Source organism: Neopsephotus bourkii, unplaced genomic scaffold (assembly GCF_033783945.1).
Source record: "Neopsephotus bourkii isolate Nb327-2 ecotype Australia unplaced genomic scaffold, CSIRO-AGI_Nbou_v1 NB_1250, whole genome shotgun sequence".
In the NCBI taxonomy this organism is placed as follows: Eukaryota; Metazoa; Chordata; class Aves; order Psittaciformes; family Psittacidae; genus Neopsephotus; species Neopsephotus bourkii.
The window spans coordinates 3975785-3994156 of NW_026901735.1; the positions used below are offsets into that span (position 1 = coordinate 3975785).

At 37.8% G+C, this 18372-nt stretch overlaps 1 protein-coding gene across 11 annotated transcripts in view; it reads left to right on the plus strand.

The window, feature by feature from the left end:
• The window catches only part of USP34 (ubiquitin specific peptidase 34), a 136482-nt gene that overhangs the window by 60311 nt on the left and 57799 nt on the right, over positions 1–18372 (plus strand). For all 11 annotated transcript variants that reach the window (XR_009727153.1, XM_061364831.1, XM_061364826.1 and 8 more), the window contains 17 exons: positions 840–955; positions 1038–1165; positions 2277–2366; positions 3148–3243; positions 4406–4488; positions 6533–6687; positions 7349–7462; positions 8330–8429; positions 8576–8735; positions 9161–9287; positions 9383–9530; positions 13580–13680; positions 15149–15358; positions 15969–16094; positions 16839–16961; positions 17088–17171; positions 17759–17845. Coding sequence is in view for 10 of the 11 variants with exons in the window: in XM_061364831.1 (XP_061220815.1) it covers positions 840–955; positions 1038–1165; positions 2277–2366; positions 3148–3243; positions 4406–4488; positions 6533–6687; positions 7349–7462; positions 8330–8429; positions 8576–8735; positions 9161–9287; positions 9383–9530; positions 13580–13680; positions 15149–15358; positions 15969–16094; positions 16839–16961; positions 17088–17171; positions 17759–17845 (2048 nt within the window). In the remaining variant the exon portion in view is untranslated. The remainder of the gene's footprint in view (positions 1–839; positions 956–1037; positions 1166–2276; positions 2367–3147; positions 3244–4405; positions 4489–6532; positions 6688–7348; positions 7463–8329; positions 8430–8575; positions 8736–9160; positions 9288–9382; positions 9531–13579; positions 13681–15148; positions 15359–15968; positions 16095–16838; positions 16962–17087; positions 17172–17758; positions 17846–18372) is intronic.

The window sequence follows — 18372 nt, forward strand, 5'->3', positions numbered from 1 at the left end:
ACTGAAAATTTGGAAGGATTGTTTCTTTCCACTCCAGAGTTGAATAAACTACTAAAACTGCAGTTAAAACATGCTATAAATCAGCATCTTTTGTCACTGTTTTGCATAGATATTACACATTTTAATGAAGATCCAAATTGCACAAGACCTTCAGTGCAGATTATTTTTGACACCCCTGGTTTTGCATTTGCAAGCAACTACAATGTCTTGCACACAGTCCACATTTTCTACTTGACTTTGCTGTTATGTGAAAACAGTATCAAGCAGTAGATAAATGAGTGGTGCCAGCTGTGGCCACAGAAGAAGGAAGATGTCTATCAGTGTTTATGAAAACATGATGGGTTTCTATATAAAAGAATGGTGTTTGTTTTCCCTGGTTTTTAGTCAGTTACAGGAGATCGTGGAGGCAATTTATTGCAGTGTGCTGCTTTCTTGCTTGCCAGCAGTGGTAGTTATAAAGATATCTCCCTTTGGACCGCAGAACTACAGAAAGACTTAAGAAATACTTTAATTACACTATGAGTTGAATCTTACTGAATTAAAAAGCAATTGCACCTACATCTGCAGTTCCTAAATACCGGTTTTATTGAGCCTTTCCATGAGCCAAGACCAGTGTCAATATTGGCTTGGCTGCCCTGTTGATTTCTTGTATGGTCATAATGGTTTTGCCCTCTTTAAGAACCCATGTGTGAAAAAAGGCTGCAATTACAATGTTGGTTTAGGCACTTTAAAATAGCCAAGTTTACAGATAAAGCATCTTGTTCATGCACTTAGGGAATAATGTTCAAACTAGATGGTTCCTTTTATTTATTCAGTAATGGTCTTTATCTTTTATTCAGGACCAGCAGTTCATAAGCATCAATATAACAGCAATGCAGTGACGGACATTAATTTGGATAATGTGTGTAAGAAAGGAAATACCCTTTTGTGGGATCTGGTCCAGGACGAAGATGCAGTAAGTTGAATACCAGAAAAGAATGTTTTTTAGAGAAAACGAATACATACTCCTCAGTAACCTTTCTTTCTGCTTGATGTAGATTCATCTCTCTGAAGGGTTAATAAATGAAGCAGAGAAGCTGCTCTGTTCTTTAGTGTGCTGGTTCACTGACAGACAGATTCGAATGAGATTTATTGAAGGCTGCTTAGAAAATTTAGCAAACAACAGGTAACTCCAGTCATAATTTATCTGTTTTTACGTGTATCTATTTTGTGACATACAGGAAATCCAAGTTGACTATAATGATTATTTCATTTTACAGGAAGACAAGTTAAACCAGACACAAGCAAAAGTATAAACGTAGTTTTCAAGGTGTCATAGATGTATCTGAGCTGCAGTATTTCTGTTCTATCAGTGCCCTGAATTTCTCATCTTGTTGCATTTGTCTGTTCTCCCTTCTGCCAGAGGTTACTTCCTACCCTTTGGTAAAATCTGGACCACATCTTAGCCAGTTGAGTGCAAGGTCAAGTACCTTAGCATAAGCATTTGGAGCTGAATCTTTAGATTTAACATACAAGTGGCTGAGGAGCAAACAAGCTGTTTTCCACCAAATCTCTTATGGGATCTGTTCTGAAGTAGCCCCTGAGGGTAGAAGTAGTACCTCAAGCTCAGATAACTTGTTTTAATACCCACCGAAGCTGTGAGATGTATGGTTAGAAGACTGGCAGAGGTGGAATTGATTTGGTTGATAGAGCTAATCAACTGCTGGACATCACCTGCAGTGTTACATTGTTACATTCTGGCTAAGAACTGTATTTGTGAGATGAGTTATATGTATACAGAGGTATTAATAAAATAAATGTGAAGATACTTAGCATCATAGATGTTCTGTTACATGCAGTTTAAGCACTGAAGTTTTTGTAGATAACAGTCTTGCAATACACACCTGTGGGTGTCTGTAATGAGTTTGAAGCAGATTTAGTTCTGCTGTGTCATCCAGTTGTAGAAAAATGTTGCTGAAATGTCAAGATAAGTTTTATGAAACTCAAAAATAAGATTTCATCTTCTGAAATGTAAATAACTTTTAATAAAACATACATACTGTTTTATTCTTATACTCATCCCACAGCTGGTGTCCCAGGTTATTACTTGTAAAGAATTTGAAGTACTTGTAGTTCAGATTGAGAAAACCAAGTTACTGGCATGATGGTGAAATTCACATGATACAGACAGTGCTTTCAGCTGCTCAGTGAACCTGAGCTGCTCAAAGTAATTTGAAAATCAACTATTTTAATCTTGTAGCCATCATATTGTCATCATTTCTCTCTGTCTCCTTCAGATCAGTAGTAGTTTCACTTCGTCTTCTTCCAAAGCTCTTTGGTACCTTTCAACAATTTGGGAGCAGTTATGATACACATTGGATAACAATGTAAGTAGCTTCCTGTCCCCAGCAGACTGAACCACCAGAAGTGATGACATTTAGAGGACTGCTGCGAGGCTTGTTCCTTTAGTGTGGTCCAAATTAATAGTGACCTAAGGTTATCATCTCCCTGTTGTCTGGCCTAGATGTATAGGCTAATCACTCAGGCCTAGATTCCTTCATAATACACATTACATCCCCCCAGTCCCAAAGGACTTGCAGGGCAGTAGTAGACATCCACTAATAATATGTTGTAAAAGGTTGTAATAACTTGATATTACACCAGTCTGTTTTGATGTATATCAGATACTTCTCAGTAATAAAAAATATGATTTGTAAGAAAACCTTTGAAATGTGAAGCCATCTAGAACAAACTATATAACTAGCTGTTCTGACTACAGAGAATGGACTACTAGAACATCTGGGAAAGATTACAATGAGAATCAGCAATTTAACTTGGCCTTTTGGACATGACACTTAAATATATGCCCTGTTCTGAGTTTTGGCTTGGACTTTTTCTGAATTAGGGCCTTTAGCAACAGTTTTCATGATCTCAAAAGGGAATGTTCTGTCAGTCCTGAAAATAACAACATTGTGGACCCTTATGGATGACAAGGAAGAAGAAAGTGCTGTTCTGGAAAATACTCCTGAATTCATGGTAGATGGAAAATGGAATGTTTACTTTGGGTTTATGTGTCTGCAGTTTTCCTGTCATAACTGTCTAATTTCTGTTCCTTTTCTGATCTTTTTAAACAAACCATAAATCTTTCTGCCCTTTCAATTGACACAGGTGGGCAGAAAAGGAACTGAATATGATGAAACTTTTCTTTGATAATTTGGTACACTACATTCAGGCAGTCAGGGAAGGACGACATAAACATGCGTTGTAAGTACACAACTGAGTGTTTGATCTTTTATGTCTTTAAATGTTTCTTTTTTGCTTTTCTTCTGGTGCTTCTGATGTGTTCTTAGATGTAAATACTTTCTATAGGGACATTATATGCTTAGGGAGGCAAAGGTCTGTAAAAACAATGACATCTTAAGTAGCTTCCTTTCCCTTTCCAATCTGTAGGATTAAAATTAGGTATATAGATAATGGGTTCAAACTTAAACAGGGGAAGTTCAGGTTAGGTATAGGGAAGAAGTTCTTTACTGTGAGGGTGGTGAGGCACTGGAGTGGGTTGCTAAAGGAAGCTGTGAATGCTCCATCCCTGGCAGTGTTCAGGGCCAGGTCTGACTGAGCTTTGGGTAACATGGTTTAGTGTGAGGTGTCCCTGCCCATGGCAGGGGGGTGGAACTGGGTGATCTTAAGGTCCTTTCCAACCCTAGCTATTCTATGATTCTGTATACAGAAACAATAAAATTCCTAACTTCCCAATCCCAGGTGAATAAACTGTTCATGTTTTGACAGGTGTCAAAGTCAATATATAAATATAGGCATCCACAGTGGAAAAATGTTGCTATTTTATGGGTCATTTTTTCACTTTATCATACTCCGTTATATTGGACACTGCTGTAGTGACAAGTGACTTCAAAAGCTGTTTGGAAGTGGGACGAATTGCTTTAAATTCAGGCAAAATGATACATTCTTCTATTCCTTTGACCATTAGGCTTCTACCTTAAAAATAAAGTAAATATTTTAATGTAAGTTCTGAAAATACTTTATTAAAGAACATGCATCAGCTGGGATAAGAAATTCAGAGTAGAAATATCAGCATTTTACAAGTCAGGGAAAAAATTAAGGTCAGGTCCTGCAAGGTGCTAATGACAAAATGATGCACTTGATGCCGAAAAACCCCCACTTCCACCTCCCCAAAACCAGCAGAAGTACCTTATCTGGTAGTGACTAGTGTGTCATTCCACGCGTTTGGTGTGGTTCTGTAGTGGGTGTAATTGGAGTCTGGACTGTATTCTGAACTAGAAGTTCAAAAAGAAACCTTTAAGAAGAAGTTACTTATGCTTTAAGAGGTGCAGGTGTGAGTGGGGAGATGGTTTGTGACAATAAACAACAACATAAACTTCTGTTTCTATATAAATTTAAATTTTAGATACAGCCACAGTGCAGAGGTTCAGGTTCGTCTTCAATTCCTGACATGTGTGTTTTCAACTCTAGGATCCCCAGATCATTTCAGTAAGTATTTGAGGTTACCTTACCACAGAAGCACCTCATAATAAGGCGGGTGTAGTTACAATAATCAATGTTAGCTTAAATAAGTCTATTTTATTTTAAACACACAGTTTACATAATCTCTGGTACTGTTTCAAAAGAAGGAAGATTTTCTGATGAGTGCACAGAATTAGTGTTTTAATTCTGTTGCAGTTCTGTGAGAACAGATTTTTATGTTCTCCATGTTTCAGTTTTTCTAAGTATTAAGGTTGTAGCAATTACTGAAATGAAGATAATAGATTCTGTATTTGTGTGGTTTGGTTCTTGTCCATAGTGTTCTCAGAGATCTCTACTGGAGTGCACTCTAAGTTGTGCACCAAAAAGGAATAAATCTTGGTATTTTAATACTGTCAGAAATTGGTTTCCACTTTGCAAAAGTAGTGTTCTGTGTGATAGCTGATCTGCACAGATGCTGAAATCTTTTTGCTCTAAAAGTTAAAAATAGAAATGTAGCTGATGGTGTTCAAAGTTGAGCATAATTCCGTGGTTTCAGTAACCCATGGTGGCTTTCCCTTCCATAAATTCTTTGGGCTGCTCTCTTCTTAGTCCTTTCTAAACTAGTAACTTTCAGTGTTGTGTCAGCATCAGGTCTGTACAGAATTCCAGTTGCTTGTATGTTGAGGTCTGTTATCAGAATGATTGAAGGGAAGAGTTAATTTGGGTAGTCTCAGTACCGGTCGTCAGAGTTGGCATACAACACATGGCTTGTCCCTCTTGTCGTCATTAGAGCAGAGTACAGGAAGGAGTAAGAATATCTGTAGCCAAGGGACAGCAAACTTACACCACCATACTTGCTGATGTTGATAGGACAGATAGCCACAATTCTTCTTAAAGAAATGTGTTGAGATATTACCATATGCCAGCTAAGAAAATAAACCTACTGTTCTCTTGAAAACAGAAACAATGAAATCATTACAGAGGTACTGTTTTCAGCCACGGTCTAAATACCCAGCTTAAAGCTGGACTCAGTTGTGTCCAGTACTTACTTACAGAGAAACAGCCTGCTGCTGTTTGGTTTGAGATTCCAGGTCAGCTCATGCTACTCATTGTTTTAGTAACATCTGAGAGCACTAATGGCCAAAACCTCTAGCTGATGGCCAGCTCTAAGAGGAAGAAGTATGATTCCTACTGGGCAGATGGTGCATTTTTCTTTTGTTGTTTCCAAAAACTTCTTGTCCTGACAAGTCACAGCTACAGGCTGGGCAGAGAAGAGATTCAGAGCAGCCCTGGGGAGAAGGACTTGGGGGTGTTGGTCAGTGAGAAACTTAACATGAGCCAGCTTCAGTGTGGGCTCGCAGCCCAGAAAGCCAACCGTATCCTGGGCTGCATCAAAAGGAGCATGACCAGCAGGTCGAAGGAGGTGATCCTGCCCCTCTGCTCTCATGAGACCTCACCTGGAGTATTGTGTGCAGTTCTGGTGTCCTCAACATAAAAAGGACATGGAACTGTTGGAACAAGTCCAGAGGAGGCCACGAGGATGATCAGGGGACTGGAGCACCTCCCATATGAAGATAGCCTGAGAAAGTTGGGGCTGTTCAGCCTGGAGAAGAGAAGGCTGCGTGGAGACCTCAGAGCAGCTTCCAGTATCTGAAGGGGGCCTATAGGGATGCTGGGGAGGGACTCTTCATTAGGGACTGTAGTGATAGAACAAGGGGTAATGGGTTAAAACTTAAACGGGAAGTTTAGATTGGATATAAGGAAGAAGTTCTTTCCTGTGAGGGTGGTGAGGCACTGGAATGGGTTGCCCAGGGAGGTTGTGAATGCTCCATCCCTGGCAGTGTTCAAGGCCAGGATGGACAGAGCCTTGGGTGAGATGGTTTAGTGTGAGATGTCCCTGCCCATGGCAGGGGGGTTGGAACTTCATGATCTTAAGGTCCTTTCCAACCCTAACTATTCTGTGATTCGAAGAACTATGCTGATTTTTCTGCATGTCTTCTTGCGGTTTTTAGAATATTGCTGTATACTTAATGTTATAAAGGAGTAGTTAAAAATTCTTCCCTAATTGTAGGGTTGAGTTTAGAGCAAGTGGACATACTGTGGCACTGCTTAGTAGAAGATTCTGAATGTTACGACGATGCACTACACTGGTTCTTAAATCAAGTACGAAGTAAAGATCAGCACGCTATGGGTATGGAGACTTACAAGCATCTTTTTTTGGAAAAGGTATGTAGGAGAGTTAATTGCAAGCTTATAATTAGGGTTAAAGTGTTTCCATATTGGCGATATTTAACATATTTACAGTTGTTTCTATGTAAAATATGTATGCACTACTCTAGGAGGGCTCCGCTTGTCATAATCTTGTAATAATTCTCTACTTGGAAAAAAAAGGCCACCTAAAACTATACTTTAATGATATATATGATATAGCCTACTTGACTAAAAAAATCTCTGTCCTTTTGGGGTTGGGGCATAGAAATCTCATCAGTGCATCCTCTGAAAATATGAACATGCAGCAGTGGAGGTTTTTTGCAAGTGGTCTTATCCATTTCAACAGATGCCATGACAAAATGGGTAGATTGGGCAGTAATTAGTGTGGTCTGGTTCTTTTTCAAGGTTACATGTTTTTTTAATCTGTTTTTGTAAGCATATGGGTGTTTTGAATAGGCATGGCATGTATGCTACAAAGTGTCCTGCTGTTGATAAGGAGGTAATGTTACAGCATTGAGTTTTGTTCCTTCTGCAATTTCTGTGGCTCTACTACATTTAAATATGATGGGTAGTAACAATGACGCTTTTTTGTGCTAATGAAATAATGACCCTGTAATAGGTACCTGTTCCATCATAGAGTATTCTTTTTCATACTAAAGCGATTCATTTTATTTAGATGCCACAACTAAAACCTGAAACTATCAGTATGACTGGCCTAAACCTCTTCCAGCATTTGTGTAATTTGGCTCGATTAGCAACTAGTGCGTACGATGGTGGCTCAAACTCCGAGGTAAGTCTTGATTCTGTGCTCATGTTTACCTACTTTCTGAGGGAAGGGGAAAGTTAAATTACTTCTCTGCAATGGTGTATCTGTTGAGAATTTATTGGCTTGAATATTGCTTACTGGTTTGAGGTAGTAATGCCACAGCCCGTAGTGGTGGTGGGGTCTGTACAGATCACTGCCTTGAGGAAAGCCCTGGGAACTCAGAAGTGGGACAGTGAAATGGAAATGAAAGAGGGCAATGATCCTGACCTTCCATCATGACTTGGAGTTTATGTGGCTTTTGTCTCTAGAGGCAGCATTAGGAAACCACAAAGAAAGTGATGCCTGTTGCCTGCGTATCTTTGTGCAGTTGATCGTATCCTAACATAACTGATCTTTATTCACTATTGTGTTTAAAGCGTGGGTTTGTAACATTCACTTTTCTAAATAAGTAGATTCAGATGACATTGCATTAGGCATATTTAATTCTGACTACAAATCTGTTGTAAAATGTGTCTCAGTTTACATATTATGTACTTTAGAGGTTTTTCGTCTGTAGTGTTTTCTACAGAGAAACCATCTCAGAGATTTTATTTTAACCACAATTATAGCTGTGGTTTTAAGGCTTTGTTTAAAAGTATTTCTGTTTCTCAGAAATGAAAATTCACTCCTGAATTTAACCCGTTCTCCTCATGCTTCAAAGTATAAAAATGTTTCAATGAAACAGGATTGTATAGTATTTGTGTGCAGTGCTGAGAGCCCAAGCAGAGGAAAAACCGAGATATATTTAGTGATTGCATCAAGAAGCAAAGAAAATGTCTCAGGTCAGAAAAACATCACTCCCAGTAAAATAATGGTTTTGTTTCTGTGTTCATTTTCCTTTTGTCAAAACAGTTGTGTGGCATGGACCAGTTCTGGGGTATTGCTTTAAGAGCACAGTCTGGTGATGTCAGTCGAGCAGCCATCCAGTATATCAACTCTTACTACATCAATGGTAAGAGTTTTCACTTTTAGTTTTGGTTTCTGTTTAAAGTGTTTTATATATATATACATATATATAATATCCTCTTTTTATTCTTAGTATTAGAGTGCATAGTCCCAAAGTTGTGCATATGTAATTTACTTTAACTGCTATTACAGGTAAAACTGGACTGGAAAAAGAACAGGAATTTATTAGCAAGTGTATGGAGAGTCTGATGATAGCTTCTAGTAACCTTGAGCAAGACTCTCATTCGAGTCTGACCATTATTGAAAGAGGACTCTTAATGCTGAAGACACACCTGGAAGCTTTTAGGAGAAGGTAAATAGCTCTACTGATATATTTGGATGCGAACTTTAGTTCCATTCCTCTTATCATTATGACAAATGAGTAATGAATTATTTATTTAAGTAATAATGTCTTTGTTTTTCTTTGTGTGAAGACAGTAGTGAATAATTCTAGAAGGTAATATATCAGATTTAAAGAGTTACCAGTGTTGGCCCTTGTCCTTGTATAGATATATATGGATGTGGCTCATGTTTCCCTTCCCTCACCAAAGAAGCTTCTTCAAAGTTATTTTAGTTTTGCTTGAAAAATAGTGAGAATATCAGTAACTTCCTTTTATTTCGAAAAAAACCACCAGTGAGTAAAGGTGCAGGTTTTTTAATATGTCTCATCTGTCAAACATTTGTGTGAAATAGGCTTTGACAAAAATACTCTTTCAATGTTTTCACCTGTTTCTTAAGGTTTGCGTATCACCTGAGACAGTGGCAGATTGAAGGCACTGGGATCAGCAGCCACTTGAAAGCCCTGAGTGACAAACAGTCACTACCACTGAGAATTGTATGTCAACCAGCTGGGCTTCCCGACAAGGTAAGTCAAAAACCCTTCTCCAGGCACATCCTACATGGTTAAATTCAGGAAGTCCGTTGTGTGCTCTGAAAAATAAGATACCTGTTTTATTTCAGATGACTATAGAAATGTATCCGAGTGATCAGGTGGCTGATCTACGGGCAGAAGTCACCCACTGGTATGAAAACTTGCAGAAGGAGCAGATAAATCAACAAGCACAGCTTCAGGAGTTTGGCCAAAGCAGCCGCAAAGGGGAATTCCCTGGTAAGCTGTAGGACTTAGATCTGCAATTCTTTGCCCTTACAAGGGTTCATCCATTTAGAACTTTGGAGATTATGGTCTTTTTCTTCCCCAGATGGCCTAAATAAGCAGGCATTATGGTTTATTTTCTTCTAGCTGTAGTTATAATAGGCATCACCCTCACTTTTAATTGTTTTTTAAGTGCTGTGTCATTTATTTGAAATAACAAAGAAAATGAAGATCTGCCAAAAGTCCATAGATCTAGCCAAGATCTAAGAGACTTTTCCCCGTATTAATTTTCTTCTCGTTGTTTTAATTAATTGTATTGTTTTCTGTGATTTGGAGATTCTGTTACATAGAACCTGATTCTGTGTTTCCTGAAACTCAGACATTTCTGGCTCTGCCATTGATTCAGAGTTTGGTGTTATAATTCAGATTTATTATACCCCACATACATGTATTCCAGTCAGGTGTAAGATTTTCCTTACTCTTACAACTGCTTTTTAATTTATGATCACCCTGTAACAAAAATGATCATTCATCTTGGTTTGATGCTCTTAAATTTGTAATGTCACCTTGCTCCTGAGATGGTCATTGCTTACTTAGAGTGTGATGAGTATGCATCCTGCTGTTGTTCCCTTTCTTAATGTGTTTTTGAGCAAAGTGTTTATCCTTTAGGAGAAGGACATTTGCTACATCCTACTTACAGCATTCTTACCAGTTATTGCTGTTTAGAACGTTACTGTTTTCTGAATTATCTTCTCCTCAAGGTTTTCTTGTTCTTTCCCATTGCAAGCAAGAGTTAACATGTAATCTGAACAAATTCTGTCATCGTGTTGGAAAGGACCTTAAGATCATCTAGTTTCTACCCCCCACAAGTATCTTTTCCTAACATCATTGACCATTAGTATACGTGTACACATGAATCTGACTTTTCAAAGTTTAACAACATGCAAGAATATGTTTTAGTGAGATACACTGTCATTAAACCAGACTGAATTTTGGACATGTTAATTACTTCTTTGTGAAATCCTTTTCCAGCCACTCCTCAGAAGCTGTTGTAGTGAAGAAACTATCTTGTTTTCCACCAAGCATAGCCACATAGCAGGAATATTGATGTTTGTGGTAGCTGGGATTTCAGAAACACGTGATTCAGACAGTTCAGGGTTGCAGTCCTACAGCACCTGTAGTTCAGTCGCATTATGTATGCACAAAATCTTTTGTCTGTGCTGGAACTCATAACTTTATACACTTTGTGGATAAACACAGTTTTTTTCTGTGTTTGTTACACTAACGATTAACATACCATAACTATGGGAAACTGGAGAACTGTAACATTTATATCCATTGATTCATAAACCCAGTGTCCTTTGCTAGGTTTAAAACCTATTCTAATGACTCTGAGTGGTTTGTCGTGTAATTGATACCTGTGCTGGCTGATAAATGCATAAAACCCAGTAAGAGGCTAAATCTCTCATTAATCAAACTCCTGAAGGAGTGTCTCTGCATTGTTCTCTGCATGCCACCCTATGTTTGGAATAGTCTACTTTATTTTTCAACTGCTTTTGAAGAAACAGGATTGAAACTGAGATTTGTGGTTAAAATCTGCAGTTTTACTCATCCACACCCGATTTGGGGGACTGTTTTGTATAGATTCTTTTTGATAAAGCACCTTTTAATAACGTTTTGTTGGTCACAAAGATCCCTCTGAATTATGGTTCAGTGTATTGACTGTTTACACTTAACTTGGGTCATTCTGCATCATTGGAGACGTGTACTGTAAGGTACGTAGTGCACACTTCTGTCTCAGTGACCTTTACTATGTCCATTTTAATATACCTGGATTAGTTAATCTACAACAGAAAAACAATCCCTGTTTAAGAACCTGAAATGGTGATAAATGCTAAAGGCTCATGACAATAGAGCACCATTTTTTCTTTTCCTTACAGAGCTAAATTACATTGTCCTCAATTGATTTGTAGTTCTTTTCTCAGGTGGGTTTTCAGTTTCACAGAACAGAAGTTTTGTGTCAACTTTTGACTCTCAGAATTCTAGGCTTGCACTTATTTTTAACTTCTTACTTGTTTCATCTGTTGTTAATTGGACCTGGCACTTTCTTAGGCTGCTGGGCCTCCTTCAGCCCTTCGCTTAGCCTCCCTTTTTATCATCATGTAGTTGACTGTTTCCTTTCCAGCAGCTTTGCATAAAGGGTCATTATTGTTTTCCTGCTCTTGGGATTCCTGAAGTAATGACATGTCTGAAGTGGCACCAGTCACATCTAACAGTTGTTGTCTTAAAAACTAAGACTTGTTGTCTGAGTTTGAGAAGACAAAGACACTGAAAGTTAAACAGATTGTTACAGAGATGGGATAGCTATTTTGGAAAATGAAGCTGCAGGTTCTGAAATGGGCTTAAGAACCTTAAAGCATTTATTAGTTACAGATACATTTTTGAGGCTTTTATCATCATGCTTCTGTTAAGAGACTATACAAGGACCCTAGCCAAAACTTTGGGAATGTATCTGTAAGCAGTAGACTCAGTCACACTTATTAAATGTTCCTTTTAATTCTTATTCACCACAATGAACTAACTCTTTTTTCCATTTACCCCATAATTCTTTTGAGGTTCCAGTACCTTTTGTAACATCTTTTGCTCATTTAATATCTGCATTGTTCAGCAAAACGTGACATTACATTTGCTTCTCCCTCAGGTTGTTTGTTGTATTCTCTCTTCTGAAACCTCTTACCAGTTTGCTGAGGTGCACAGGATGCTGTGTTATTTTTGCAGATGATGTTTTTGCCTGCCTTTATCTCTTGGAAGTTATTTTGTCTGACCACAGTGATAAGTTTCAAAGCAGCCTGTTAGGGAGGATGGGAACAGCGATAGATAGGTGAAATTATTCCCAACTCCATGTAAAACCTCCATGGTTTTATTGCTAACTGACAAATGTCTTTGGAGGGCTGCTGTCTATCCAGTTTTTCCCAAGAATATCCTGGGAATTTTGTTTGGGCAGTATTTGAGGATCATATATACATAGACATGTATATGTGTATATATATATAAATATATACAAATATATATGTATTTGCCGTATACCTCCATTTATCTGGCAGTCCCATCAAAGTTTCTGTGTGTACATCTCGCTGGATTGCTCTAGTTTGGAAAGACATCACTTGTGTGTATATCTCAGCTGGTTTGGGAAAGCACTACAGTGTGCGTGTCTTTATGATAGTGAAAGAACGGAGTGTACATAGGCTTTTTGTTTTAACCCACATCTTTGAATACTGCGTTCCCATAGCCAGGTAATAGACTGGTTTGAAGCATTTTCAGCTTACAGAACTCAGAACTTCCTAAGATTTCTGCAAAAGGTTAAAAAATCAGGCTTTTCTGAAGAAGCTTCACTGAAATCCCAGTGTTGAGGTATAGTGGGATAGCATATATATGCTTTTCACTGGTGTGGAGGAGCAGGGCCTAATGTTGGAAGAGTGTACTTGTAAGAATGGCTGAAATGCACAGTAAATTTCAATCCAGGACAAATATCTTTGTGCACCACAAATGGTGGTTAGAACTATATGAGTATTCTGAGTTACAGAGTCATTGTGCATTCTGATGCTTGCTTACTGCTTGATTCTCTGCATCAAATGAAATTTAATTCTCCATCTTTCAGTTGTTCAGATTTCTTGTTCAGTGTTGAGAATTCTTGGTTCTCAGCTTCTCTTTTCTGAAGTAGATGACATCTTTACTTCAAACTTACTTTTAAGTAGCTTTAATCATTGCTGCTTTGCCTTTGCGGTCTTTATCACAGGTGTGTAAAACAAAGGGATTTTGTTGATGATCACAGTCATTTTCCATTATCCTTCTCTGGCATAGCATAAATTACTACAAAATATGGAAGGTGTTTTAATCTGTGTTGTGAACACTTTTTGCTAGAAGATTGGGTGGACTGTTATGGGAAATGTTATTTCTGAATGCGTGCAAGTAAATCTAATTTAATGTAATGTAATTTCTTAAGGAAATCACATTAAGTTTTTACCATGATTCCAGAAATTTACTGAAGTATGTTTTTGTCCTAGGCGGCCTCATGGGACCCGTGAGAATGATTTCATCTGGGCATGAACTGACAACTGATTATGATGAAAAAACACTTCATGAATTGGGTTTTAAGGATATGCAGGTACTACCAGCATATAGATAGCAGTCACTGAACAAGATTGGTTGAGAGGCTGCTTTTGTCTTGTGCAGCTGATAGATATAGTGGTGGTGGAAGATAAGCTTATCTTTGAGAGCATCCTATAGTTTTCTGATACCAGTTGTTCCATGCTGTCCAATACATGCCTCCTGGAAGCTCAAACTAATGCTGTTGGTCCTTGCTGCTGTCAGTGTTTACTTAGTAATTTTAAAAGCCTAATTCTGGTTATGTCAGCAGATGTGAAAAATCGAGGAATAGTAGAAAAATACCAGGATTTTCATTCGTCAAGGAAAAGAAGGGACCAGTGAAAACAGAGTCAAATGTGCATGTTTTGTGTTAATTATTGAGTGCATGCTACTCCCATAGAAGCAGTGACTAGCTTTCTCCTTTCACAGGAGCTTTTTTTAGTGCTCATCTGTAACTTTCTGCCTCAATTCAGAGCTCCTGTTGGAGTGGTCTGCTCATAAGTTTGCTGAAATCAACTATGGAAAAGCCTCATTAGACTTGTATACATGTCAGTGACACCACAACTGTTAAGGGGGGGTGGAACTGTAACAAAACCTACTGGCAGACCATCGGGCACGTTCTTTCTATCTAAAGGAAAACTAAACTCATGCTGTACACCCTCAGTATCTGCTAACATCCTTTTAGAAGGATTATTACTGACTGTGACACTTAACATACGCCATGGCTGGCTGCTGGTAAGTGTGGCAGTTAGTCTGTCTTGACTGTTGCAGTTACCTGTTGGATGATCTGTTGAACTAGGTCTTCAACTGTTAGTAGGTTCATTTTGATAAATGAATTAGGTTAATTCAGAAGTAAAACTACTTTTAAAGGTTTTTTTTCTTGCTAACATAATTTTTACAGGATTGAACTAAAGTGCAATCACATGAATTCTTATGTTTGCAGAACTTGGAGGAGCAGTAGCATTCAGTTTGAATGGCTGGGTGTGATCAATATATGGAGGAGATAACTAAGAGCAGCACAAACGGTTCATCTGAGAATGGCCTTCCACAACGTAGTTATGCCAGTTACAAATGTCTGCTTTTCCAGCCACACTGCTGTTTATGTTGCTGTGCCCTCAATAGTGTTCTGGTTCTTTAAGCTGATTTCTCTGACTTTAACTCTGGATCAGTTTTTGTGCCATCTCATTAATGTACTGAGAAGTCAGACAAGTACTAGAGTCTCCCCAGCCTGAATGGCAAAATAATGGAGTGACAAGAAACCAGGACCTTTTACTGTAGCAGCAGCAAAAGTACATGCAACCAGGAATGTCTTAAGTGAAAGCAGAACCAAGCTTTAATTATGGCAGTTGCTCAAAATGCTGCTCAGTAAAGATTTGACCACAAAGAGATTAATGTAGTCTTTAAGTTCTTAATTATGATCCTGTTGAAAGCATTCCATCTGCATTTTTAAAGTTGTCTCTCTCCTTGTTGTTTCCCTCTCTTTCTAGATGGTATTTGTATCTCTTGGTGCACCAAGGAGAGAACGTAAAGGTGAAGGTGTTCAGCTTCCAGCATCCTGCCTACCTCCTCCTCAGAAGGACAACATTCCAATGCTTTTACTCCTGCAAGAACCTCATCTTACCACCCTTTTTGATTTGTTAGAGATGCTTGCCTCTTTCAAGCCTCCTTCTGGAGAAGTGGCTATGGAAGATAGTGAGGTAAATTAGTTTTATTAGAATAATTACATTTAAGAATTATTGCAGCTGTTTTTCTTATCTAGCCTAAGTCTTGTGTGCTCTGTCCATTCACTAGATGTGTTTATTGCCTGTAGATTCACATTTCACATATGGTATAACCATCACTATGATTTTTCTGATTTTCTTAACAACATTGTTCTGGTATATTTTAAATGTTCTAAGTGGTAGAAGCTATAAAAAAAATAATTCTTAAGAAAGAATCTTGATTATTTAAATAGATATGGTGAGTAATAATGGGAATTGGCTTGAAGAAAGGTTTGTAAAGTTTTTACTGTAAAAAATCAAGCTTCATGTCTTATGTGCCATCATTAGCTTGTGGAAGATTAAATAATGGTTTATTTGGACCAGTAGTTTATATTTAAGTTTTATTTACACTCCAGTATTTCAGAATGTAAAGGTGTCACTTAGTTTCTTGCAGGTTCAGTGAGACTTCAGTTCTTCATGTTCTATTTAAAGATTTGCATTAGATAGGAAACAGCTTCTTCATTAAGAGTAAATGCATTTTGTGACTTTGAAATCTGACTTTCATACTGAAGCTCACAATAAAAATGGTTGTTCTGTGGTTTGTCAGAGTGCAAGGTGTGAGGAACTCCATCTCCACGCAGAAAACTTATCCAGACGAGTCTGGGAGCTGTTAATGCTTCTGCCAACGTGCCCTAATATGTTGCAGGCATTCCAGAATATTTCAGATGAGCAGGTGAACAAAGAATGCTTGTTTTATATATTTATGTTATGTGGATGTTTTAGTGTCTAGTGGTTTAGTTGACTTGTCCCCATATAGGAATGTTAAATAGTATGTATGCTAAGCATGCCGAGACCTACGTAAACCTAATAGACAAACCTAATTATTCGTATGAAATTAAAGAGATGTCATTTAGCTCCCAAAGTTTGTTTTCATGATTTATTTTAAAAACCTATTGAATAAATGAATAGTCAATACTAATTGTCACAGTATTTTGTCTGGAATTGAAACAGCAGTTTTCTTCATCTATGGCCTTGCTTTAACATTATGACTCTTGTGATAGCAACCCTTTTGTGCTGTCCTCTGTAAGTTCAAAGCATGGCTTCTTACTTAATTGAAGAACATTTTGCCTCTTTTGAAGTTGCTGCAATTATATATTAACAGTTTTTAGCTATTGCTGATCTTAATGGACACGTCTCTAAATAGGGGGGGAAATAGAGCATAACATTTGGCTTCCTCTTCTTTAAAATTGCATGTAGCTTAACTTATAATAATGTTGGAAGCGTACTCACATTTCATTGTGGAACGCACATTATTCAAACCATTCATCATGTATAGATTATTGTCTCTATTTCAAACAATAAATGAAATTAAAAACCACATTATTTGTCTATGTCACTTTAAAAATCCTCTCTTTGCATTTTTCAGATAGCTCAGCATTGCATAAAATTCTGCTAATTGTTTTCTGTCTTTTGTAAGGGTAATGATGGCTTTAGCTGGAAGGATCTTCTGCGAATAAAAAGTGCCCATAAACTTTTGTATGCCCTGGAAATTATTGAAGCTTTGGGAAAGCCCAACAGGAGAATACGACGTGAATCTACGGTAATAGAGCTTCTTGCACTGAATATGTGTTTTTCTCTCTGAACCACAATGTATATTAATGAGTTGATTTTTAGTGTTTTAATTCCTTAACTATTTCTACAACAAATTGTACTTATTTCTCTTTAGGGAAGTTACAGTGATCTTTATCCAGACTCTGATGACTCGAGTGAAGATCAGATAGAAAACAGTAAAAACACATGGAGCTGCAAGGTTTGATTTTCCTACAATATTCTGTGATACCTAATAGAGTTCTTCAAATAGGATATAAATGGAAACCCATTTAAAACATTATCTATCTTAAAGTTTTTTATCTTAAATAGGTATAACATTTTAAACTTTTCTGTGTTATCAGGCCTGTAAATTTGTCATAGGTGTGTAGAACTATTTCTTTTGTTTTTCGTGTAGTGATAGGACAAGGGGTAATGGGCTAAACTGAAACAGGGGAAGTTTAGATTGGATATAAGGAGGAAATTCTTTCCTGTTAGGGTGGTGAGGCACTGGAATGGGTTGCCCAGGGAGGCTGTGAATGCTTCAGCCCTGGCAGTGTTCAAGTCCAGGTTGGACGAGGCCTTGGGTGATATGGTTTAGTGTGAGGTGTCCCTGCCCATGGCAGGGGGGTTGGAACTTGATGATCTTAAGGTCCTTTCCAACCCAAACTATTCTGTGATTCTATGTAATATGCCCAGGTGAATAGTTTGTCATTCATGTATTTATAAAGCTCAGGTTGGTATCTAACTGAACTTTGTGATATTTCTGTACTTGCTTTTTCTCACATTGGTTCCATACTGTATTCACAGTTCGTTGCTGCTGGAGGGCTCCAACAGTTGCTGGAAATTTTCAATTCTGGAATCTTAGAGCCCAAAGAACAAGAATCATGGACTGTGGTAGGTGTTCATTCCAGAATAACAGAGCTGTCATTTGCAAAGGCTTTCATTTCTTTCTGCCTTTGTTACAGTTACTTTTCTGTAGTAAGTGAAATAAATGAATTCTGTAATTGAAGCCACCAGACCCTATGCAATGGGGTCATTTTCTTGAATATTTTCTACTCCCAGAAGAATTTATTTTCTTTAAAAAAAACAACTTCATATTTCTGCTTTTGAATTTTTAAAACCACCCTTTGTATTTCTGTACTTTTTATTGAATTTTTTGTTCAGTCTTAAAAAATCCTAGTTCATAGAATGTAAAATTGCAGATCATGGGAACATCTTAGAGCAAAAACTGGGCTCCATCTTTAGCAATGATTGCAGCTGCATTGATAATTCTGTTGCATCTCCCACTTCTTTAGCAAAGTCAGAATCTGCAAAACAAGAAGTGGATGCTTTATTTTGCCTTTTTTCTGCTTGTTTCAGGGAAGGTTGTTATTTGGAAACTTTTATCATAGTCTCTTTTAAAAGCAGTACTCCCTTAATTA